The following is a 27,790-nucleotide window of genomic DNA, read 5'->3' on the forward strand; positions in this document are numbered from 1 at the left end:
CGGAAATTTATTAAAGCCTGTACAAAATTTAAATATTTTAGATATAATTAAAACTCTAGCCTTCACAAAGGGACAATTTAGGGCAAGTGACAAGGAAGATGTAAGGGTTTTACTGAGGGTGGCTGGCATAGACCCAACCCTCATACGTAATTATCGCGCCAGATCACAGTTAAAAGGGGGGAGGGGTATCCATAGGAGACCCCATTGGGAGCCGTATTGAAGACCTATATGAAGGCCATCTTAAAGACCACCATATTCAGTTGCATATCCACCATGGAGCAAGCTTCTAGACCCACTCCTCCCCCAGCTACACCCCCAGAAGACAAATCTCCCTTATTAAAGAAGTTGGTTGCTACTCAGCGGTACTACAAGTATGTCGAACACAAATGTAGAATGATATATGCATTGTGGGATTGTTATGACCGTCTTGTGTTGAGTGCCCCTCCAGAACGGTTTTTTAAGTCATTTGGAGAGACGGTGAAACGTTATGAAGAATATTCATCCCAGGAAATCCAGACGGAGATATGGCAAATGGAAAAATTAACCTTCCAACATCGAGACCAGATTACAGCCTTCGAGACTGGACGGAGTGTGTATGGACTTTTAAGGTGAGGAAGGCAGCCTCTACCCCATACCCCTACATTCCTCCCCCTCCAGGTGGGGGCCACAGGTGTATTTAAAGGCCTCCACCGTCACCCTCGGTCACCATAGTTGACGACGACTCCCCCTCGTTCCTCTCAACTGCCCCTCCGACATGGCTTTATCGTCCATTAAGTCAATTGACAGCGACATCACCGACACCCACGCCTTTGGGGTCGGTGATGTCATAGTGTATGACTTACCCGCTGCTGTTGTGCGTCCCTATGGACTGGCAAGTGTAATATGGAAATGTTACAACTATGCCCGTGTGGAACGTGAAGGACTGACTCGTGTCAACAGGGCCACAATACGTTACCGGTCTACCCCAGGGGACATTGAAGTGAAGATAGCTCCCCTACCCTCCGACGGTCAAGACATTGTCGAAGAGCCAGTCTTGTTCTTCCGCCCCACCATCGTGGCGCTAATTTCTGCTTTCGGTGCAGGAGCACCCTTCGAGTCCAACCCTATAGCTCAGGAGCAAGTGCAGTCTTCCGCCGACATCCACTACATCACCAATGTCACCCTGGATACTGCCAAAAATAGGCTATACTGGCTGAAAACAGCCCTAACAAAGGTTGGCAATCTTATGGTAAGAACTCCAACCATGTTTCGGTTGGTGGTGCCCCATGGGCTGGGGGCCTCCCGTGATGGCATGGACAACTGGCACAAGGACGTCGGGCCCATGCTCATTTCGCTCAACGCTGAGCTGAGCAAGCATAACAAGGAGCTGGTAATCCTCAAACGTCCCTCTACCGTCACCCCATCGATGGTACCCCTCCCGAATGATGATCCCAGGGGAGAGGGTGATAGTAAAACTATCACCCTAGATGCAGTGGTGGGGGAGGGTGCCACCACCCCAGGAAGCTCTTCTCGTTCTACACCACCAGCACCACCAGCTACCCCCAGGAAGAAGAGACACCTACAAGAGTACTCATCCACCTCCAGCGCTGCTCCACCCCCACCCACAACATCTGGCACAGCCAAACGACGGATCGAAACCACTATTGACTTCGACCCCCTCTCAAATCATCGTATTGACACCATCCTCGATGGAGAGTCACAGGAAATATTCCTGTTATCCTCATCGCCGAAAAAACAACGAAAGCTGTAACCATCAACACTCAAAGAAGAGGTGCCAGCACCGCCGCAGTCAGTAACAGCAGCAGCAGCCGCAGCAGCAGCAACAGCAGTACCTCCATCTACAACAGCTTCGGTGGTGGTAGCAGTAGCAGGTCCACCGACGACGGTGACAGTGTTGTCAGGGGTACCTACAGTAGCGGTAATGGTAGCGGCAACAGTTCCACCAACTACAGCAGTTCCGGCGGTGACAGCGGCAGCAACAGTACCACCATCGCCGGCAGCGGTAACGGTAGCGGCAGCAGTACCACCAACTACAACGGTTCCAGCGGTGGCAGCAGCAGCAGCAGCAGCAGCAGTACCGTCAGCGGTGGCAGCGGTGTCAGTGGTACCAACAGCTCCCCCAGCAGCAGCGGCAGCGGCAGCAGCGGACGACAGCAGTACCAACAGCTGCTGCTCTTTATATGTAATTTGTTATGGGGGAACAAAATGTAGTTCCCCCTGTTGTAGTTCTTTTAAAAGTAATATTTCCTTAGTAGATTAATAAAATAAAATATAAGTAATGATGTTTTATTCCCACCCCAGTCAGTACATAAGATAACAATGGACGAGGAACACTACATATACCTCACTAGCCTCGACCAAGAAGATATATACAACAACACAAGTTCAGCATTTACAAACACCATCCCCACTCTACATTTAAACCCTTCCATTAAACATGAAGTGGCCTTAGTCAACATACTCCTACCCAGACGAATTAACGCTATCATCAAGGATGAGGGGGAGTCTGGTATAGACGTCTATGCTACTTTTAAGCGAGGAACTCTTTCTAAAAGCCCAGAACACCTCATTTACACCTTCCTCCCCAAAACCAACATATTATCCAGAAACATCACATTCATCACAAGTGAGCTTAGCCGACAAATAATCACCGACATGAAGCTTAGCTTCCGAGGTGATTTCAAAATATACTTCTCAGAAAGAGAACCAATCCTCACCTATGATCAATCCTTAGAGCGAGTATTACTAGCCTCTACTCTTAACAATGAAGGCACTGGTTCGTTATATTCTCTTAGCCTTCAATTTAAACACAGAATAGCTAATGTACTTGGTTTTGACAGCAGTCGCAAATACACCATTTATCAGGCAAAATCAGATGACATTACAGCAGCCTCCAAGGTCGTGGCCTCATTCCCCCCAGACAATGACGGAGGTTGTGACTATTTACTCATTTATAGTGACGTCATCGAGCCGGATCGTTACGGGGGACAAATTGTAAATATCTTAGATGCAATCAATTATCATGACTCTTATTCTAGAGGGGCTCATCCCCTAGTGTACAAGACATTAAATACTAACACATTGGAGAAGGTGAGTATTAAGATAACAGATCAGTTTGGACGAAAGGTTAGTTTTGAAGATGGGAGGTCGGTTACGGTAGTCTTACACCTCCGCCCTAAGGTATAACAATATAATCTATATATAAATATAAATATATATATATATAGAAGTGTTTACCCTCATCATCGGTTATTATAAGAAGAGGAGTCGGGATGCGAGTACCTTTCCACACACCCTCCCAGAAGGAGTACGGGGAGATCTTCTCCCCCCTCTCTGGGAGATACGGGGTGAGGGGGGGAGCGATGAATGACATACGCACATTCCAAGCGCCTTATCTCAGATCTGGTGGTGGTTTTTTTGGGACCTTAGCCGGCTTGGCTCGACGAGCCATACCATTTTTCATGAAAACTGTAACGCCGACTGCTATCGATTTTGGGAAAAATGTTCTTGGTGATTTAACCAGTGGTAGACGGGATGTAAAGAGCGCTCTGAGAACTCACGGTATTGATGCTCTTAAGACTGTGGGGAAGAAATTGGTAGCAGGCGGGAAAATTAAAAGACTCTCTAGGAGAAGAAAAAATAAAAATAATAAATGTAAACGAGCCCTTGGGTATAAAAATGATGTATTTTCACTACAGTAAGCAGTCATACTTCACCTTTCGGAGGAGATCATGGCGGAGGCTAGTGGAGCTGGGTTGAAAATCCCTGTAGAATATTATACTTCCAGTATTATTGACCAATTTCCTAGAAGTAACAGAATACGTAATGTGGAGAGTTCAATTGCCTCCACACAGCAAATAGACATTCTACCTGTTAACCTCCCTATTAATCAACGTTTGCGGGATAATTACTTAGAATTCCGCATCCCCGGAACCCAGGGCGCCTTCTTAGATTTAGCTAATATTGTTATAGATTTTAAGGTATCTTTAACGAAAGATGACGATACCACAAAATTGGAAGAGGATGACCATGTGGAATTTGTTAATGGGTTGTCAAATACCATGTTTAAAGGTGTTCAGGTGTTTTTAGGAGAGCAGGTAGTTGAAACAAATTCTAATTTTAATTATTGGTCGTTTATTAAATTAATTACCTCCATGCCTCTGTCAAAAATGTCTTCCTTGGGGAGGATTGGAGCCTTTCGTAGGGACTGGAGTGATTTTTTGATCATGGTCCAGGACGGACCGAAACGTCGTCGTCCCTTCAATTTCTAGTGTGTGGTCTGGTCAAACATACTTCAGCCACGTTATTGTGACTCATCGCCTGCGACTGGAGTGATGATGGTGTAATCCCTAACGAATTTACTAATACATTTTTTACTGGGGCAACCGCCAAGGATAAAAAATTTATGACCGATTTAAAAGGTAAAGGATTGTCAATGTGTTTTCCCCTACTATTGGACGTAACAACCCTAGACCAATACATATTAGATAATATAGATGTGCGCCTAAGATTGGAGCTCTCCCCACATGCTTGGGTGCTAAATACAAGTGTGGACGATGGCTCTAAGTATCGGCTGCATATGGATTATGCTAAGTTGTGGGTAACACGTGTGTTCCCCTACCCAAGTGCTTACCTAGCCTTAAACAGCTTACTGTTAGCATCCCCCGACCCCATAAGCTATACTTTCAATAAAACCATTTCTAAAACATATGTCCTAGCAGGGAATCAAACTAGTCTCTTAATTGATCAGCCTTGGGCGCAAGTAATTCCTCACAGGATATTCATGGTAATTGTGCCAATGAATTATTTCGCTGGCCTTCACCAAGGTAATGGATTATATTTTGAAAATGCAAAACTGAAAAATATTGCCATGTATTTGAACAATAACGCAATTTATCGAATTGGTGGTGATTTCGACAATCATTATGCCCGCCTTTATTACGAAACTTTGAAGACATTAGGCTTAGAGCGTGATTCACTTCTAGCCTATGACACTTTTAATAAGGGAAGATCGATATTCGCCTTTGACTTAACCACCATTCAAACAAAGGATTCCCTCCCTGTGGAGAAATCTGGCAACTTACGTATGGAGCTTGAGTTTGGCGGTGGTGTTACATATAACAGACTGGTTTTACTGTTTGGGGAAACGACCGGGGTACTATCCATCGACGGACAGAGAACTGTTCTGTGTGACGTGCGAGCTTAAAAACATAATGAATTGTAATGATATAAATATTAATTTAAAAAATAATCTAGGGGATCGAGCACTCTACCTAGGTTGTTATAATGCTGATGAAATAGAACATTTAAATATCTCATCAAGAAAACCTATTGTTCTCATAACTAATATTTTACCATCTCATAGCAGATTAACTATGGGACATTGGGTAGCTATTTATGTTGATAAAGTTAAACATCGAATGTTTTTTTTCGATAGTTATACAATGTCGGCGGTTACTTATGGACATTATTTTCAAGGATTTATTAAAACTAACACAATAACAAAGGTGTTTGGAATGTGCTACAGACTCCAGAGTGATTTTACCCTTGCTTGTGGACTGTATTGCGTCATGTTCGTCCATAGGGTGAGTCACCTGGGGTTGCCTTCAACAGTACATTACTTACATAATGTATTTTCAAGCGTTAGTTTAAAATTAAATGATAAACGTGCCCTCGCTTATGCGAGACGATATTTTCCTATGAAACATCACTGTGTTAGGACATTTTGTAGAGGAGTAAGGGTTGGTTCTTATAGGTGGTGTAGAGAATATTTTTGTTAGCTAGGCAACCCACCTAACAGGGGGATTACCCCCATATAAAACCCCTCTCACCCCACAACCTCCCTAGAAGACCCCCATCCCCCTTATCCTACAAATGGAAGGCGTCTCCCCAGAAACACACGCAGGGAAGATTGAAGTCCTTGAAGGACCTGGTTAGTATTACCCTCACTTTCTGGTAAAGATTTATTTTTTTTCCCACAATAGAAAGTTTGCACAACCTCTATTTTACCTCTTCTTTTTTTTCAGTGCAATTCTTAGGACCTGTCCACATTTGTAGAGTAGTAATTCTACGAGGAAGGTCTGCCCCAAACAAGATGCTGTTACGTACCCTAATTGATGATGCCTGCTGTAGAGGACACAAGGTCGCTCCTGCAGGGGGAGAGGTATGTACTAGCAGTTCTTAGAGGAAATAGAATATTTTTCAAATAAAAGATATAGCCCTATAAATTATTTTCCCCATCTCTTTCCAGAACACTTCAGATGAGAGTCAGAAGGAAAGTCGTCCAAAAGGCAACCAGCCAACTCACCCCACTCCCCCAAGAGAGGGGGGAGGAGTCAAGACCTCCCCCCACTCACCACGGATGGGGAGACGTCAGAATTCTACTCAGATGAGGAAGGGGAGGTGGAGGGGGGAGAGGGATAGGGGTAATAATTAACTTCTTATACATCATTTGTGATTTTTACCTAATAAAACATTAATAAATTCTTTGATTTTTTTAACCCCTGGAGGAGATTTATAATTTAATACCCCTATATAAGACCCACTCGACCTCCGCTGGGTGTGGAACTCTGTTACGGTAAAGTCAAGGCCATTAGGTGCGAGGAAGGGTACGGGCGACCACCCTCACCGGGAGGAACCTGTTTTACACCTGCCCCATAGAGGAATGTGGGGGGCATAACTGGCACTCACCCACGAGTGTTTATTATACAAATAAATTCATTTTTACTTAAATATATTGTCATACTTTACTGTATAAATGAACATGATCATAGTGGCACATAATAGATACCTATCTTCACTGTTTTTTCGACTGCTACCACTCACACCTTGGGTGACCTAATATGGAGTGGCACTATGTGGCTCCCCGCTTCTGATTTCTTATCTGATCTCCTTACATAGATGGCTCTATGTGGCATCTCCTATTCTACTCACCAGAAATACACAAATAGGTACTTACTCATTCACACTGCCTGCTTTACACAATTCCCATACATCAGGGACCCCGCTATAGGTGGCTGGCTCGCTCCGGGTGGCGTAAGCGGTAGTATTTATTCGAAAAGATTGGCGCACACTCGAACCCCTCCCACTCAACACGGCTGAGTTCGCACCCTCGACTTCCCGGTGAAGTGAAGCGTTCATACCCAGGTGACACGCACAACGATAGCGTCTCACACCAACCTTGGGAAATTTGCCTTAACACTGACACGAATTTCCCCGTTCCCATCGACTGCTACAGAGCACTAGCAAGTCTAATCAACACTGGTATGGGATCTACGAGTCTGTTGCTGCTCGTATGCATTTTTCCCCCGATCCCAGATCACTGTACCTCTACCCCCTGAATAACAATGTCTTAAACCCCTCCAAGCGACGACTTCGGCCGGATTCTGTGACGACCGATGTCGTAGGTGAAGCAGGAAGCATCAGCAGATGAGTAGCCCAGCCACCACGACGCCCTATACTCCAATTTGGCCGAATTGAGTACAGGAAGCATCCTGACAAGGTGGCGGCTGAGTTCAGAATGATGCTACACCGGATACTTCCCGCGTCCTTCTCGAAATAACCAATGAGAGGAAGGCATACAGCGGCCTACCCCTCTCATCCAATCAGCGACGGTGTAGCATAGCCCCTAGGGCAACTCCAAGATGGCCGACCAACATGGCGGCTCAAGATGTTTCTAAGATGGCGGCTGTCTCCATGACAACCACTCAAGTGGCTAGCGAGCGCGGGAGCCCACATGTCACCCACGCCAGCGGCCTAGCCGTTCCCGCGCAAAGTTGTCTGGCTCCATGCCATACAATGAGATGATGCTATCAGCTCTAGCACTGTCCACAGACATGCCACCCCGAACAGGGTAACATTTATGGACTGCTGATGACTGGGGCTCTCACATGAGCCCAAACACTAGATGTTTCGGTTGCTGGTACAAAACTTAAGTCCGCCCACTTAACAAGTGCACTTAACAAGTGTACTGGCTCCCACAGGCATAAGAGCACTATTGTAAGTGAGCTGGTGAACCACCTCCTCACAAAATATATATATATATATATATATATATATATATATATATATATATATATATATATATATATATATATATATATATATGTCGTACCTAGTAGCCAGAACGCACTTCTCAGCCTACTATGCAAGGCCCGATTTGCCTAATAAGCCAAGTTTTACTGAATTAATATATTTTCTCTAATTTTTTTCTTATGAAATGATAAAGCTACCCATTTCATTATGTATGAGGTCAATATTTTTTTATTGGAGTTAAAATTAACGTAGAAATATGACCGAACCTAACCAACCCTACCTAACCTAACCTAACCTATCTTTATAGGTTAGGTTAGGTTAGGTAGCCGAAAAAGTTAGGTTAGATTAGGTTAGGTAGGTTAGGTAGTCGAAAAACAATTAATTCATGAAAACTTGGCTTATTAGGCAAATCAGGCCTTGTATAGTAGGCTGAGAAGTGCGTTCTGGCTACTAGGTACGACATATATATATATATATATATATATATATATATATATATATATATATATATATATATATATATATATATATATATATATATATATATATATATATAAATATATGTATGTATATAATAATGGAGAGATATAAAGAGATTGGTGGATAGATAGATTGATATGACGGTTTGGAGACAGACAGATAGACCCAGGCAACATCGGGTATTCTCTTGTTACAATATAGCATAAAAGCTGCCAAATTCCCCAGGGTACCTAAGAATCAATACATGTTCACTATTTGTTGTGACATTATTCACAGGAAAAATAAATTAAAATTAATATGTTATTGTAAGTGTTGGTGGTTGGACGCCACAGGGTTGGGACCAACCTAGCCGAGAGGGAATGGTTTGGTGTACAGGATAAACACTGGATTATTGGGGTCGCCAGAATTCAAAAGGTAACAGCATGCCTCGGTCACATTTTCAACCCGACACAGACTTTTGTAACTGTATTCCATCTACGAAGCAAAATAATTTATAAACAAACGCTCAAAGTATTTTTTTCTTATAGTAATATCAAGCATTATTTACTGTTCTCGGTAAAATTAACAGACATTTCCTTCCGTCAAAAATTTGCCACATACTACATAAAACAGACGATTCTTCCACAGCTTTAAAGGTTTATCAAGCCAAAAGTTCCTTATCTGAGCAAGGGGTAACTATTTTCCTTTTAGTATTTAACACCCTTAAGTTCCCCTCACAGGTGATCACCCACACATTAGAATATAATTTTTGTATAAGAGAAAGGTATCAATACAGAGAGAGAGGTAGACAGACAGAGAAAGAGAGATGTAGAGACAGAAAGACAAAGAGAGAGACAGAGAACATATAAATGTGTGCATAAAGAATGGATATATCTATACATCTATGGATAAATAGATTTAGGGACAGATCTATTGATAGATAGCTGCAGGCATAGATAAAAATACGTATGAGTAGATGGATGGATTGATGGATAAATAGATAGATCGATGGATGGATGAATAGATAGATGGATGGATTGATGGTTAGACAGATAGATGCATACAAAGATGAGTAGATGGATGGATAAATAGGGAGATTGTTAGATTTATTTATATACAGACGGATGAAAAGGTGGATTGATAGATAGAATGATGCACAAATTGACAAGGTCCGTGATGAGGATTCGAACCTGCGTCCAAGAGCATCCCAGACGCTGCCTTTATTGACTGAGCTACGACATGGAAGAGAATTGAAACCAGAAGTTCTACTGAACTTCTGGTTTCTGTGTGTCATGAAGTACGGGCGAAGAGGGAGAACGGCCTATTGACATAGCTCGAGTGCATGGGGAAGTTGTGTAAAACCCTGGATTGTGTCTCGGAGAGGCTGCAGGATCCAAGTAAGTTCAGAAGAACTTCTGGTTTCATTTCTCTTCCATGTCGTAGCTCAGTTGATAAAGGCAGCGTCTGGGATACTCTCGGACGCAGGTTCGAGTCCTCGTCACGGCCCTTGTGGATTTGTTCATTTGATGCATCACGTTATTGTGATATCTGTGTGTAATAGAATGATGCATACATGAATGGATTGATAGGTATACATAGATATATATGGATTATTATTCACCTGGAAAATTAAACAAATATTCAAAACGTTTTTGTGTTTGACCACTTTAGTAAGGAAACACAGACATTATGTGTTTTTGTGATTATTCGGGCATTAATATACATATACATGGATATGATATAGATAGACAGATAGATAGATACATGGATTGATGCACAGATAAATGAATTGATGCACAAATAAATGTATTGATGCACAGATAAATATATTGATGCACAGATAAATGTATTGATGTATAGTTTGATGAATATATGGTTGAATAAATGGATGTGTAGAAGGATTGCTGGATGGATAAAAGGACGGATAGATGAACAGGTAGATGATAGATAAATGAATGTATTGATTTATGGCTTGATAGATAATTGATTCAAATGTTAGATACAGAGATGGATAGATAGATGGACAGGTAGAGGCTCATGCTCAGATTGATGGACAAATAGTTGGATGGAAAGATTGAGAAATAGATGGATAATGTTAGATGAATATATAGATTCAGGGATGATAGTTAGATAAAAAGATGGACATATAGATGGTCTGAGGAATATTTCCTCATAGACAGAGAAATGAAATTTTTTCGTCAAAATAAAAAAATTCTGAGATATTGGCTATTGCACCATTTGGCATCTCTGTCGTGAAACTTTCACTCCAATACAATAATAAATAGATTTTCTACAGATATTTTTATGCGTATATCTGGGCGTGGACGGGTGCCTGCCCTCATATATCCCACCCCTGTACGGGTGCCCGCCCTCATATATCCCACCCCTGTATGGGTGCCCGCCCTCATATATCCCACCCCTTTATGGGTGTCCGCCCTCATATATCCCACCCCTGTACGGATGCCCGCCCTCATATATCCCACCCCTGTATGGGTGCCCGCCCTCATATATCCCACCCCTGCATGGGTGTCCGCCCTCATATATCCCACCCCTGTACGGGTGCCTGCCCTCATGTATCCCACCCCAGTACGGGTGCCCACCCTCATATGTCCGACACCTGTACGGGTGCACACCCTCATATATCCCACCCCTGTACAAGTGCCCGCCCTCATATATCCCACCCCTGTACGGGCGCCCGCCCTCAGATATCCCACCCCTATACTGGTGCCCGCCCGCATATATCCCACCCCTGTACGGGTGCCCGCCCTCATATATCCCACCATTGTACGGGTGCCCGCCCTCATATATCCCACCCCTGTACTGGTGCCCGCCCTCATAAATGCCACCCCAGTATGGATGCCCGCCCTCATATATCCCACCCCTGTACGGGTGCTCGACCTCATATATCCCACCCCTTTATGGGTGCCCGCCCTCATATATCCCACCCCTGTACGGGTGCCCGCCTGCATGTATCCCACCTCTGTACGGGTGCCCGCCCTCATATATCGCACCCCCTATACAGGTGCCCGCCTGCATATATCTCTCCCCTGTATGGGTGCCCGCCTATATATATCCCACCCCTGTACGGGTGCCCGCCCTCATATATCCCACCCCTGTACGGGTGCCCGCCCTCATATATCCGAATCCTGTATGGTTTCCCGCCCTCATATATCTCACATCTGTATGGGTGCCTGCCCTGATATATCCCACCCCTGTACGGGTGCCCGCCCTCATGTATCACACCCCTGTACGGGTGTCCGCCCTGATATATCCCACACCTGTACGGGTGCCCGCCCTCATATATCACACCCCTGTACGGCTTCCCGCCACATATTTCCCACCCGTGTACTGGTTCCCGCCCTCATATATCCCACCTGTGTAAGGGTGCCCGCCCTCATAAATCGCTCCTCTGTACTGGTGCCCGCCCTCATATATCTCACCCCTGTACTGGTGCCCGCCCGCATAAATGCCACCCCTGTAAGGATGCCCGCCCTCATATATCCCACCCCTGTACGGGTGCCCGCCCTCATGTATCGCACCCCCTATACAGGTGCCCGCCTGCATATAACCCTCCCCTGTACGGGTGCCCGCCTATATATATCCCACCTCTGTACGGTGTGTCCTTGTGGGTGTGAGAGGGGAAGGGCCACGCGGTGCGAGCTCCGCGGAAAACAATATATATCTACGGATATTTCAGTGATACAGGAACTAAACACAGTCAGATAACTTTTAAAGTGTCTCAACATATTAACCAATATATCATAGTGATTACCATCCGTGTTTGTGTTCAAGGAAAAATAAGTGAAATTCGTGTGTAGTCAAGGCCTGCCCTCGTGGTGCCAGGAGGCCTTAGGCGATAGTTGCCAAGTCCTCAATAAATCACATCTCTCGCTATTGAAACATCAAGTAATCAGTGCCCATAGTGCTAAGCTCTCTATGCAAAACCTGTGTCTATTATAACAAAAATTAATATAACATATTTTGTGTATAATTTTTCACTTGATAATAAAATAAGTCCGTTGTGTGTATGTAAACAAGGGCCATTTGGAGGTAGGCCCAACCCAGTACCCTCTTGTGTGTGTATTCTTTCAAATAGTGTAACGTACTCAGGTAACTAGTGCCCAGACACAGAAACTAGACACCTCCGCTGTAAGGTAACTAGTGGGAAAATGCAAGTAATGTAATCTAACAAGTGAACAAAACAAATTAAGAGTGCGACACGTGGTAGCAACACTGGCCATCCATACAGCCTCCTCCAGGCCTGTCTCAAGTTGGTAAACACCCACGGTCAATACCCACGGCCAGCACCCACGGTCAACACCCGCGGTCAACCCCCCCCCCCCACCTTGTAAGACCTTGTAAGACCATCACCACTGAACAGAAGTGTCCAAAAATGGCTTTGATAAAACGTGCATAGAATGCAACATGAAGGTAAATTACCAACAGAGCTTTCAGTGCCAACTCTGTTCAGCAGCCATACACAAAAAAATGTGCCAACATGACTAACAATTCAAGGAGAAATGGTCCCAGTGACCACTCTGTGTACTGGCTCTGCAAAAAGGATGATGTAACTTTTTTGAAATTGATGGAAATCCTGGATAAAACTCCCGACGAAAACAGAGAATTACTAATTAATGCCTGCATAGCAATTTCTAATGTCTTCAAACAAACTGTACATGACACCAAGGTACAACCAGATGTGGCACAGAGCTCGGTGGCAGCGGCGCCTGAGCAGGGCGCGGAGTCGAGGATGCCTGAGCAGGGCGCGGAGTCGAGGACGCCTGAGCAGGGCGCGGAGTCGGGGACGCCTGAGCAGGGCGCGGAGTCGGGGACGCCTGAGCAGGGCGCGGAGTCGGGGACCCCTGAGCAGAGCGCGGAGTCGGGGACCCCTGAGCGGAGCGCGGTGTCACAGGCCCCGGAGCAGAGCCAGGTGTCACAGGCCCCGGAGCAGAGCGCGGTGTCACAGGCCCCGGAGCAGAGCGCAGTGTCACAGGCACCGAAGCAGAGCGCGGTGTCACAGGCCACGGAGCAGAGCGCGGTGTCACAGGCACCGGAGCAGGGCACAGTGTTGGGGACGCCGCAGCAGAGTGCGGTCCCTGGCAAAAGGAAACCAACAATACAAGGCCCCAAAATCTGCTGGTATTACAAATGGGCTACCTGTAAGCATGGGGAATCGGGAAGAATAAATGGAACATGTACATACGATCACCCTAGAAAGTGCATAAACCTCCTCAATACAGGTAAATGTACCAAAAGCTGTGAATTCTTTCACCCAGAAATTTGCAAGAACTCTTTGGACAGGAAAGAGTGCTTCAATGCTGAATGTCCAGCTTTTCATATAAGAGGTACCAGGCGAATAAAACCGACAGACTACCACTATGAAAACAGCCACTACTCCATCAACCGGGATAATTTTTTAGCAAGAGGAGGAGGAGAAGAATGGCTAAAAATGACCAGACTCTACCACCAATTCGGTCAAATGCTAGAGAGGACGCAAACACAGTGGCCTCCTTACCAGAGCCTCAGATATTAACACCAAGTAAAGCATCCAGCACTTTCACTAATACGATAACATCATTTATATTTGCCAACATCCAGGGTATAAAAACACGCAAATCCAACAAAGTTCACTTTATAGATGGTTTCCTTCATGAGGCAAATGCAGTATTTGCAGCCCTAACGGAAACTCACACAAAGGACTACCTTGCTGGTGAAATATGGATCTCAGAATACAATCACTTCAGATGTGATAGGAAACACCGGCTTCAGGGTGGGGTCAGCCTTTACATCAAAGACACACTCATCTGTACTGAGCTGCTAAACACCTCAAATGATATGGTGGAAGTGCTGATAGTCAAAATAGAGATCCTAAATGAAGTTGTTGTCCTTGTATATAAGTCGCCGGAGGCAAATCCTCAGCAGTTTAAAGACCAACTAATGAAAATAGAGCACTGCTTGGAAAACCTCACAAATCCAGCTCCGAACATCATCCTGCTTGGGGACTTCAACCTACGGCACCTGAAATGGAAGCACCTGGCTAATACAGTAATATCAGAAAGAATACCAGGAAGAAGCCTAAATGAACAGGCACATGCAAATGACCTGCTACGGATGTGCGATAAGTTTGCCTTAAACCAGCAAATAGTAGAACCAACTAGGAAGGAGAACACGCTGGACCTCATTTTCACTAATAATGATGAGTTGATCGGGAACATAATTATTACAAATACCTGTTACTCAGATCACAACTTAATTGAAGTTCTGACAACCATGGGGAATGGACCTTCAAAACCAGTCCAGATTCCCGGTGGAGGAGAGTTCAGCAAATTCAATTTTAATAATAAACAGATAAACTGGGAGCAAATAAACAAGGATTTCACAGAAATAAACTGGGAAGAACAGCTAGAAAATGCAAACCTGAACCAGTGCCTAGAAAAAATAAGCTCAGTAGCACTAGAAATATGTTCAAACCGCATACCCCTAAGAAAAAAGAGAAAGAGATGCAGATTGGAACGGGAACGTCGTTCCCTATATATGCGAAGAAAACGAATCGCGGAACAACTTGAGAGTCGCACCCTATCTCAAGATCGGCGAAGAAGGTTAGGTAGAGAAATAGAAACAATTGAACTCAAGCTACAAGAATCATACAATACCCAGGAGAGGCAAAGAGAGCAAAAGGCCATCAGTGAAATAGAGAGAAATCCGAAATATTTTTTCTCCTATGCAAAATCAAGATCAAAAACCACATCAAGTATCGGGCCCCTGCGAAAGGGAGATGGAACTTTCACTGATGACAACAAAGAAATGAGCGAGTTACTGAGGAAGCAGTACGACTCTGTTTTCAGCGAGCCATTAAATGCACTAAAGATTGATAACCTAAATGAATTTTTCATGGATATGATACAACATCAAATCATATATCAGACGTCGCCCTATCCCCACTAGATTTTGAAGAAGCCATAAACAGTATGCTTATGCACTCTGCACCAGGCCCGGATTCTAGGAACTCCATATTCATCAAGAACTGTAAAAAACACTATCGCAGGCCCTTCACATTCTGTGGAGACAAAGCCTAGATACTGGCGTTATCCCTGACATACTAAAAACAGCAGAGATAGCACCACTTCATAAAGGAGGAAATAAGGTAGAGGCAAAAAATTACAGACCGATAACATCGCACATCATAAAAATTGCACATCGCATCGCATTGCACATCGCATCGCACATCATAAAAATTTTTGAGAGAGTGCTAAGAAGTAAGATCACAAAATACATGGAATCACAGCATCTCCATAACCCCGGACAACATGGTTTCAGAACAGGGCGCTCTTGCCTGTCGCAGTTGCTGGACCACTATGATATGGCATTAGATGCTATGGAAGACAAACAAAATGCTGATGTAATTTACACAGATTTCGCAAAAGCCTTTGATAAATGTGACCATGGTGTTATTGCACATAAAATGCGTTCAAAAGGAATTACCGGGAAAATAGGCAGATGGATCTACAATTTCCTGACTAACAGAACCCAATGTGTAATAGTCAACAAAATAAAATCCAGCCCATCAACCGTGAAGAGCTCAGTCCCCCAGGGTACTGTGCTTGCTCCAGTACTTTTTCTCATCCTCATATCGGACATAGACCAGAACAAAACCTATAGCACTGTATTATCCTTTGCAGATGATACTAGGATTTTCATGAGAGTTGGCAACATAGAGGACACGGCAAACCCCCAATCAGATGTAGATCAGGTCTTTCTATGGGCTACAGAAAATAATATGGTGTTTAACGAGGATAAGTTCCAGCTCATGCGCTACGGAAAAATTGAAAATATAAAAACAGAAACCACGGACAAAACTCAGGCAAATCATAACATAGAACGAAAAGGCAATGTAAAGGATCTGGGTGTACTCATGTCGGAAGACCTTACCTTTAAAGAACACAATAAAGTAGCCGTCACAACTGCAAGAAAAATGACAGGTTGGATAACAAGAACTTTCCACACTAAAGATGCTATACCGATGATGATACTTTTCAAAACGCTTGTGCTCTCTAGAGTGGAGTACTGCTGCACAATGACAGCCCCTTTCAAAGCTGGAGAAATTGCTGACCTGGAGAGCGTGCAGAGATCCTTTACTGCTAGAATCCACTCAGTAGAACATCTAAATTACTGGGACCGACTAAAGAGCCTAAATCTGTACTCCCTTGAGCGCAGGCAGGAGAGATACATAATAATTTACACGTGGAAAATAATTGAGGGGCTGGTCCCAAACCTGCACACAGAAATAACATCACATGAGACCAGGAGGCATGGCAGGATGTGCAGAATACCCCCGTTGAAAAGCAGAGGTGCAACAGGTACTCTGACAGAGAACTCTATCAACATCAGAGGCCCGAGACTGTTCAATACGCTTCCACTACACATAAGGGGCATAACTGGCCGACCCCTCACAGTGTTCAGGAGAGAACTGGATAGGCACCTCCAAAGGATACCTGATCAACCAGGCTGTGACTCATACGTCAGGCTGCGAGCAGCCGCGTCAAACAGCCTGGTTGATCAGTCCAGCAACCAGAAGGCCTGGTCGACGACCGGGCCGAGGGGACACTAAGCCCCGGAAGCACCTCAAGGTAAGGTAAGGTAAGGTGCCCGCCCTCATATATCCCACCCCTGTACGGGTGCCTGCCTTCATATATCCCACCCCTGTATGGGTACCAGCCCATATATAGCCCACCCCTGTACGGATGCCCGCCCTCATATATCCCACCCTTGTACGGGTGCCCGCCTGCATGTATCCCACCTCTGTACGGGTGCCCGCCCTCATATATCACACCCCCTATACAGGTGCCCGCCTGCATATATCCCTCCCCTGTACAGGTGCCCGCCTATATATATCCCACCCCTGTACGGGTGCCTGTCCTCATATATCCCACCCCTGTACGGGTGCCTGCCCTCATATATCCCACCCCTGTATGGGTGCCCGCCCATATATAGCCCACCCCTGTACAGATGCCCGCCCTCATATATCCCACTCCTGTATGGTTTCCCGCCCTCATATATCTCACCTCTGTATGGGTGCCTGCCCTGATATATCCCACCCCTGTACGGGTGCCTGCCCTCATGTATCACACCCCTTTACGAGTGTCCGCCCTGATATATCCCACACCTGTACGGGTGCCAGCCCTCATATCCCACCCGTGTACGGGTTCCCGCCCTCATATATCCCACCCGTGTTAGGGTGCCCGCCCTCATAGATCGTACCTCTGTACTGGTGCCCGCCCTCATATATCTCACCCTTGTACTGGTGCCTGGCCGCATAAATGCCACCCCTGGAAGGATGCCCGCCCTCATATATCCCACCCCTGTACGGCTGCCCGCCCACATATATCCGACCCGTGTACGGATGCCCGGCCTGATATAGCCCACCCGTGTACGGGTCCCCTCTCTCATATATCACACCCATATACGGGTGCCCGCCGTCATATATCCCACCCCAATACGGGTGCCCGCCCGCATATATATCCCTCCCGTGTACGGATGCCTGCCTATATATATCCCACCCCTGAGAGGGTGCCCGCCCTCATATATCCCACCCCTGTACGGGTGCCCGCCTGCATGTATCCCACCCCTGTACGGGTGCCCGCCCTCATATATCGCACCCCCTATACAGGTGTTCGCCTGCATGTATCCCTCCCCTGTACGGGTGCCCGCCTATATATATCCCACCCCTATACGGGTGCCCGCCCTCATATATCCCACCCCTGTACGGGTGCCTGCCCTCATATATCCCACCCCTGTATGGGTGCCTGCCCTCATATATCCCACCCCTGTACGGGTGTCTGCCTATATATATCCCACCCCTGTACGGGTGGCCGCCCTCATATATTCCACCTCTGTGAGGATGCCCGCCCTCATATATCCCACCCCTTTACGGGTGTCCGCCCGCCTATATTCCACCCCTGTATGGGTGCCCAGTAGTGTAGATGAGGACTACGACGACGTGCGCCATCTGCCCAGGTGGCACTCGTGAGTTCCAGCTGGACAGGTGGCGCGCGTCGTCGTAGTCCTAAAGGGTTTTGGAGGGAATTTTCCCGGAAGTTTGGCGCGTGTCGGACGCGTGTGAGCGTCCGGTGTTTGGGTATGTGGTCAGGAAAGATGAGAGATCATGTTGTTGGGTGCCAGGATGTGCGCGTCGTCGTAGTCACGGTGCGTCGTCGTAGTCCTAAAGGGTTTTGGGGGAATTTTCCCGGAAGTTTGGCGTGTGTGAGCGTTTGGTGTTAGGGTATGTGGTCAGGAAAGAGGGGAGGTCATGTTGTTGGGTGGCATGTAGGCAGGTGGCGCGCGACGTCGTAGTCGCATGGATGTGTGAGAGTATGTGGTAGAGTAAAGAGTAAATGAATATGTATGTGTGTTTGGCATAGACTTAATCCTGTGTGAAGATAATAGTTTTTTGATGATAGTAAGTAAGTAGAGGCTGCGTGTAGGTGAGAGGGGGCCCCAACATAGTCTGTTATGTTGTTTGGGGTGTGGGAGGGGTGGGGGAGGGAGGGAGTGAGGGAGGGAAGGGTGAGGGGAGCTTTCCCTCGTCGTGAGACTGCTCGGGGTCATTTGCGGTTTTGACAAACCATTAGCTCCCCCCTACAGGAAGCCGTAAGTGAGAGAGTAGAGTCCAGCAGGAGGGATGTGCAGCCTCTTGCGGAAGTGGGCCCATTTGCTTAATGGTTTTTCGATGTCTCCAGACTCGTCTGGAGATGTTCACTCCACCACGGCTCCCCCTCCACTGCGATTCCGTTAAGGAGGAGCGAGGATCATACTCTCGTCAGCAGGGGCCCTCACCAGCAGACCCTCCCCTGCCAACCATCAATCACTCCCACCCCTCATCCCCTCCTCTCCCTATACCATCAACCATTGTTCTGTGCAAAGCCTTTTAGTATTATTCCTGTTAATATGTGTAAGCTATATCGTAACATGACCAACATGGTAACAGCATCATCATTCTTTACCCAAATATCATTTTTTTTTTTTTTAAGAGCAATAAACGAGGGAAAAGTAAACACATTATATATAAATTTATTTCTTTTATTAAACACTTAAGCGATTTACAACGATAATAATAATAATAATAAGACTTCTTCTTGGTGGTTTAGCTAGCAGACAGATGGGGAAAGGCTTTCATTCAGTCCATCGAACCTTCCCGGCACGCTAGTCAATCAGTCAATCTGTAGAAAGGGGAAAAAGGTTATAAGTTTTTGTTGTTGTCAATGTTGTAAACATAAATACAGACATTATTATGTTCATCATTCAATCCTAACATAGAGTATTACTCACCGCATTATAATCCTAGCCAACTTCGTCACACAACGTTTCACACTCAGCATCAGTACCGTTTAAGCAGAATGTTTGCTTACACACAGGCATTTTCATCTGAGCATAACTGAATTTCAACACTTTTTCATCATTCTTGCGAAATTGGCCATATTTAAATGCTTCATCAAAGTGAAGCAGGGCGGCCTCTAAGCCTAGTCTGCAAAAATGATAGGCAAAATAAACGGCGTAATTCCCACAGAAGTAACTATTCAAGGATTGAATCCTTTTCTTCATAACATATAGGGTATAGTCTTGGAAGTAGGACATAAACTCTTCGAAATATCTTGAATAAGATCCTATTGCAGGAATGGCATAGCTGTCTAGTATAACTATCTCGCTTCTACCTTCATCCTTATTTACATACAATGTTATCCAATGCCCCATTTTATTACGAGAACCAGACTCCAGAGTGTTCATTATGATCACCACAGGTCTTTTTTTATGCATTTTTGTCAGTATTTTCCTTACGTCATCGGCTAGGAAACAACCTAGATAGTCTACCTTATCACCTAAATTACTTCTGATAGCCTCATTTATTTCCAAACAATTCATATTAGTATTTTGTCCTCGCGTATCGCAAATAACGCGACGATCCGCGTTAATGCTGATCACACCTGTTGTAGACCCATAAACTAGAATGACTTTATTTCTAGCCACACCGCGTTTAAATTCCAAAGCGATCCGCAGATTATCACTTTTTTCAATCGGGATGGTGTCATCTATATCCTCAGGTTGTAAATTAAAGGCCAGTATGGTTCCACCAATCACATATGTGTCATAAGATAATATATTGTCTTTATCGAAGCCTAAGGCTTGTAATGCTGTGTAATACAACTTGGCGCAGTTATGAGGGAAGTCACACCCAATATTGACAATATTAGTGCTATTCTGTGATATTAATACTTTACTAAGCTCGCAGTTTTCCAAATAAAGCGGGTTGCGATTATATGTACCAGACACCGCCTCCATATCAAGGATGATCATATATAAATGTTCTGGTATAACAATCCCCCACGGCTGGTCCATTGTTATCGAGCGCTGACCTGTACCCAATATATACGTTTTGTATAAAGTTTTATTAAAAGTATACGTAATAGGAGAGTTGTTCTGCACCATGGCTTTATTAACGGCTACTAATCCTTCAGGGTATGGCAATACCCGATCCACCCATAAACGTGTAGACTTGATATTGTATTTAAAATTGGCGTGTTCATTATCGCTGAGTATAAGCCACTTATCAGGTTGAAGTTCGAGCCGCACCCTGATGTCCACATTATCCAAAACGTATTCACTAACTGATGTGACATCCAGCATTAGTTTAAAACAAGTATTCACGCCACTCGTTTTCATATCAGTCATACGTTGCTTCTCACCAGCCGAGGCGTTAGTGAAATAACCAGCTTCAATTTTACCAGGATCGACTCGGTTAAAAAACTGTGACAGTTTATCATAGCGGTTAGCCTTACACCCAGAAATCGTAGATAATAACTTTACGTATGACCAGAATGAGAATAATGAGCTGGTTTCAACTTCTGTTTCGTTTAAATACACAATAGCGGATTTGAATAGAGTTTGCGATAATCCATTCACCAACGAAACGTTTTTAGCATCTCCTAAAGGCGTTGTTCCATCTTCTTCAGTTAGATCAACAGACAACTCCAAAGCTATAGATGATAAATCCACCAGTTGACCATTCACTCCCTTGATGATGAATTCCAGATAGGTGTCTGTAAACTTATTATTGACCCCAGAATTCACAGGTAATACATCCACCGTTTGTCTGCTTGCAATTGTTGATTCTACCAATCGAGGGGAAAATACTTTAGGAAAGGCTTCACTAACAGCAGCTGTATAGTGTTCTAATGGCACCTGGAGGCCGAGAGCGTTATATCCGGCTATGTTCGCGCTTTAGACAACACCAACCGAGTGAGAAGAAGTTATGACAGCACATCATTATATTTCGCTTTAGTAAAACGTTTGATGTTTACTAATTTTTTTGTTTGTTTATTCTTTTTCTGCACTCTTCCGCCTATCATTTGCTTTCACACTCCTTTCAATGTTTCAATTCCGCGTTTCTTAAGAGATTGTTTGAAAGTTTGTTTGTCATTATTAATATCGTCTAGTACGTTCTGCCCCAAGCTAAGCGCAGCCGGGGCCAGAGTCCTCATGATAAAGGGCGCTGCTCGACGCGCTATCCCACTTAAAAAGGAAAATATTCCTCCTCCACGCGTATAACGTCTACTGCTGTTTAAAATCCGTATATCATCAGTCCCACCCCCTCTAGGAGGGGTTAACAGAATGTCTAATTCCTCAACAGAGGGGGGAATAAAGTGGACACGCATTTCTCCGCTTGTTTCAGACGAATGAAGAGTGGCGGGAAAGCGTTGGTGTTATATACCTCCTGCAACGGGGCGTACATGCAAGACTGCTATGGTGCACCCGCGTTCATCAAAATGTATTGGGTTACCATCTTGATCCCTAATAGTGATGCTGACGCTGTCTATCATGTTAGTGTTAAGACGCACATATAGTTTTTTATTGTTGCTGTTATCACTTCCATTTAGGGAGATTACATCCAAAATATTTACAGACTGGTTTCCATATCTAGTAGAAGAGATTCTATCGCAATAAACACACAGAATATCAACTCCTCCTCTAGGCATTGGCGGGAATAGACATGTGTTAACTACACTCGAGGCATACTGACGTTTTGCGAATATGTCATATTCTATTTCTGGAACTATGCCCAACACTTTCCCAAAAGCGGTTCCAAATGATAATGTAACTCTTCTGATGTTTTTATGCCCCGTTGCAGAGCTAATATTCTCATCACTAATCACAGTAGTTAACTTGTTTCGATTGGAGGAAGAATCATATTTAATAAAATGCGTTCCATATTTAGCTGAAAATTGTTTTAATGACTTTCCTAAAAAACTCAGTTTAGCATTACTTGAAAATATGACCTCTATTTCCGTATTAATCATGGTATTTATTTCTTTTATAGTTCCAGCTAAAACATCAGATGATAATAAATGCTTTGAATGCATGTATTTCCCCTCACCCACTTTCTCGTACGTAACGCCTACACGTATATATGCCTCAGGATTATCACGCTTAATAACGTAATGTGAAGTGGGGAGGAGCAATTTTTGTAGACACATTTCATAACTCCTCCTGGGATCTAATTCTAGCTGGTTAAACAATCGATTTTGGAAAGATGCGGGGATGTTATTGGGGAATAAATGCGTATCTGATACGCTGGTGGCGTATATCACGTGAGTGTCCATCGCTCTGTCTCCTTAGACAGCTTTTTGCCTAGTAAAGCCAGCTACACATTACATGCTCATTTATATACACTCACCTGTTAATATACGATCCAGGAAGCATTCCTTTTACTGTGAGGATCAATCTTGGCAGTTGCCTTTCTCTTAACAGATTGAGGCTCATACACTTGACTGCTTGCCATAGTATTACGGAATAAATCTCGTGATGTAGATGTTAGTGTGAAAAACAGTTGAGCAATGGGGAGTTTATCCGGTAAAAAAACAGATTTAAGCACAGTCATTTTATGTATAATGTCATTAATTATATGTATGCCAGATACTGGAGCCAATACATTTCCATTCAGATCCCAACGAACGATTCCAGTAGCATCATAATGGTTTAGCAAGGATCTTGCATATTCATGATCTCGCACTTTCAACTTCAAATCTATTAAATGTTTTATGGAAGGGTTGGTATGCAACTGAGGAGGAGGTGGTGGTTTGACAGTAAGATGTTGAGCAACAGCTTTCACAGTGGGGTAAGCAGGGCTGTGTGCAGCTTTCCGGTTGTCCACTATTTTACGCGGTACGAGATAAAAGGCTTTCATTTTACTTACTTACTGAACAACCGTGTAATTAAACTAGCTGCAATTGGTAAAATAATGGATAAAATACTGCCCCCTCGCTTGCTGGTTAATATCCGTTTCTTAGTTGACACAGAAGGTTTCTTACAGGCTAGTGACCGAATAAGCAATTTATATTTTTTCAACTTTTTAACGACCTTGTCAGGCACGGGCAATTTTCTTTTTAAAAAGTTATTAAAAATTTCTGATAAACAATTTATATGTGGTTTCTTCAATTTTTCAATCGACTGCTTTCTCGAGGAATACTGAAGTTTTGATAATAGTTGGATCAATTCCTTGTATTTATAAACTAAGGGCTTCTTCATTATAAATGTAATATCTCACCAGCATCAATCCATTGATCGAATGATCGATCATAACCTGCGTACCTAACTTTATACTAGAGTTTGCCAGAGACTCTGCGTTGTCCAAATACCTTCTCAATATTAATGGTTTGAGGCAAATGTGTTGGTGTTAATTCTTGTTTATAGAAGCCACCATCAATTTCTTCCCCATTCAGATCTTTTAGAAAGTATAAAGGGATGTGTTGTCTCCGATCAATACGTGTAACTGTAAAGATCTCTCGGGTGTTCTGCTGCTTAAACCCTTTCTTAAACTTGGAAATGCGATCAGATAGAGTGATGCGTACTGTATCACCAACACTCAATCGAGGAATGACAGTTCTCTTTGATTTGCTCGGGCTTTTATACATTAAATCAAATTGTTTGGCGTGTTCGCTGGGCGAGGATAGAGCGTGCACCGCCGTAGGTGTCTTCCCCTTCAATCCTCTGTGTGGGGTTAAATTATATGTTTTCACAATATCTGGTAGAGCCTGCGTGTATTTTAAAGTGTTGTGCGCCGTCATAAACTTGTAAAGTTTACCTTTTAAATACGTATGAACCGCTCAGCGATTGAAGCTTTAGTCTCCTGAGAAAATACACTATATAACTGTACTTTCCTTGCTGCCAGCATTTTTTTCATAGTGGCGTTATAAAATTCTCCACCCCGATCAGAATTAATTTTGCGCACTCCCTGAGAATGCGGTGAATCTACAATTAAAGCTAGAGCTTTACTGGTACTTTTCCCGTCCTTGGCGCGTTGGGGTACTACTTGGGCGTACATGGAGAAAATATCTACACATACGAGTAAATATTCCACTCCGTCATTATGTTTGTCCAATAAACTCATCTCGGCCAAGTCTATAGGGCTTAACACCCGACGCCGAGGGAATTTATGTGGTTGTAAATAATGCAACGTATAGGAGTTAGAGCTTTTCAGATAGTCCTTTACATCGGCTAGAGTTATACTAGAGTTAATTAATTTGGCGGCCTTATTCAATCTCTGTACCCCTCCAAGCCCCCCGCTAGATGAGGGGTCGTTATATACTCGTTCCAGTACAACTTTCTTGCTCACCATTGGTAAACTATCTCATAGGGCGGTTCGTGAACAATATTACCGCGTAATGTTATCGTAGATGGAGTGTTCGAGCCCAGATCTACTAGCAAATAGCCGTAGGGTTAGCTAATAACTTGCTTATATAACTCTACAAATTTCTTTGAATCCACTTTCCCAAATATTTGTCGTCCGAGTGTTTCAATTTGTGATAGGTCTCGTGATTTAACCAATATGAAATGAGAAGCATTTAAACTAATATTCCTCGAATATTTACCAGGAAAAAAAAATATTTTGAGTAATCAATATGACGGAAACCATGAAATGTCGGCCCCTAGTAAACATGTCTGATACGATTTTTGAATTCGCAGACTCTGTAAAAAGGTCATCATAGATTATTAAGATATGCGAGTCATTATCTACTCGCTCTTCCACAGGATCAATAATGGTTGAATGCTCGATCAGCTTCCCTTTAATTTGTGGATCTGATCGTAATTCAGAGTAACCTCCTCCGCATATGATTATTGAGGAGAACTTGTGTTGATACTTCCTTACAAGTTTACTGCACAAGTAGGATTTTCCGCTGTTTGAATAACCAGCAATAATAACACGAGATGGTTCTCTGAAAATATCTAGATGTTCCTCATGGATTATATCATAGGAACTGTCCATGATTAATGCTTCGTTAAGACTGCTAAAAACTAAGGAACTGAGGTGGTATTTATACAAACATAGTCACTTACAGGTGTTTATTCACATATTATATGTACAGCAACAACGTTTTTAAAACTAAACATAGTTCTTTTAGTTCACAAACAATAATATTAAACATCCTATTTTAAAACTAATCATAGTTCTTACAGTTCACAAACAATAATATTAAAAATCCTATTCATTTAGTATAAATAGTTCTAGTCATATGGGGCATCCATCTTAATACTACCTAACAATTGTACAACATAAAATCTAGCGAGGGTTGAATAGTTTCTGAGCTGTAGCATCGCGTTTGCTCCAGGGACGGAATATTGGGTAGAGTCTCTGTGCTTGCTCTACTTCCTCCTCCATAATCACTTCTTCCATCTCCTCCTCCTCTTCCACTTCTACATCCATCTCATCATCATTGTTATTGGGAATATCAAGATGACCATACGCTAGGGACTGTGTGGGGCTTAAAATGTAGCGTTTATCGTCAAATGCTGACAGTCCTCTGCAGGTAGTGCGACATGTACAAATCTTTCCTTGCACGTTGCGTATAGATCTCGACACATACCTGATTGAAGTGTTTGTTTCAAGAGTGTGCTGAAACGAGTCATGTGAGAGTTTCTCTTGTAGATGGTATGGTACGCCCTTACACTTACAAGTGTGCTCCCCATCATGAGTGGTGAACGAATATGTTTTAGGTCTGAGAGCAATTAACTGGTTAATAATCTTAGAGCCTATTTCAGACTTGAGCAATCCTAGTTCACCTTCTCGCGCTTTAGAGTAGGATGCATGTGTGACATTAAAATTACTAAAATCCATACAGTCGAAGAGAGGAGACTTATTCAACTCTTCAAACACATCCTGACAGTCCAGTTTAATGATGAAAGAGTCTGTGTCTGTATATAACAGACTCGCTTTATCCCCATACGCGGGTTTGACAACATCATACCAGAACTCATAGAGTCGCCTCTTAGCAATTTGAAGTATGTGATAACCCAGATAGGTAGGAGTGTTGACTAGGAGAGACTTCTGCTTGATAGTACATATCACACGATCCTTACTTAACAAAAGACTCCGCTTGAAGAACGGGTTTCGAGCATGTTTCAGGAAATGTCTACGATCTGTGACCAAACAGTGTTTGTTCCCATATTTAGATACATCTGTGAGACTCTTTCCATATATAGAGTTAGATACGAGTTTGAAAGCTTATTTTTTATCGCGCATTTGGTACTGGCACGTTCACGAACATTGGTTTCAATGAAGTCTTTAAGGTAGCTCTCCTGCTCGAATTCGTAGATGTCATGAACTTTAGCTACTTCTAATCCAATGCGCATGAGCACCTGTAACAAGTCCAGACTAACGAGGTAGTCTTTCTGAGGAAGGTGAGAAGCAATTAATTTAGTGTTGTTTTTAGGCAGCCCGCGACTTTCTTCTGTAAGAATATTCTTACTGTAGGGTGAAATGTGTTCCTCGGTAATGCAAGTATGGGAAAGAACAAGGGGCAGTTCATCTGTATACCTAGCTACCTCCGGTCGGACCTGCAGTGTATCACACAACACCCAATATCCCTTGGACCCGTCACTTTGGGATATTCTCCAAGCCTTGCTCTCGCAGCATGTCACGCTCATTGTGTGTCAGTTTCCGAATCCCACCACGAGGGAGCAGTTCAGTCATACACGCCCCGTAAAGACTATTAAAATCTAAGTAAATGATGTAGCTACTATCTTCCCCTAGATCTAAGCCTGTGTGCTGGTTCTCCACATTCGTATACTGTCTCGTCACACTGGTGAACCCACCTCGGAGATTCCGACGAAGTAAATCATATAACAATGGGTCTGACACAACATCAAGTTCAACTTTCGATTTAAGCAAGAACGCATCCCAAGCAAATGAGGGTAAAGAAATGTAGTGTGAAATGTCTAATTTGTAGAGAGCAAGCATGGTGTCTCGCCA

At 43.8% G+C, this 27,790-nt stretch overlaps 1 protein-coding gene across 1 annotated transcript in view; it reads right to left on the reverse strand.

The window, feature by feature from the left end:
- Positions 1–10,110: 10,110 nt before the first annotated feature.
- The window catches only part of LOC138362841 (dentin sialophosphoprotein-like), a 121,135-nt gene continuing 103,455 nt past the window's right edge, over positions 10,111–27,790 (reverse strand). The window contains exon 6 of the mRNA XM_069321412.1: positions 10,111–10,114. Within this exon, the coding sequence (XP_069177513.1) occupies positions 10,111–10,114 (4 nt within the window). The remainder of the gene's footprint in view (positions 10,115–27,790) is intronic.

The sequence above is a fragment of the Procambarus clarkii genome, chromosome 9 (genome assembly GCF_040958095.1).
Source record: "Procambarus clarkii isolate CNS0578487 chromosome 9, FALCON_Pclarkii_2.0, whole genome shotgun sequence".
Taxonomy (NCBI): domain Eukaryota; kingdom Metazoa; phylum Arthropoda; class Malacostraca; order Decapoda; family Cambaridae; genus Procambarus; species Procambarus clarkii.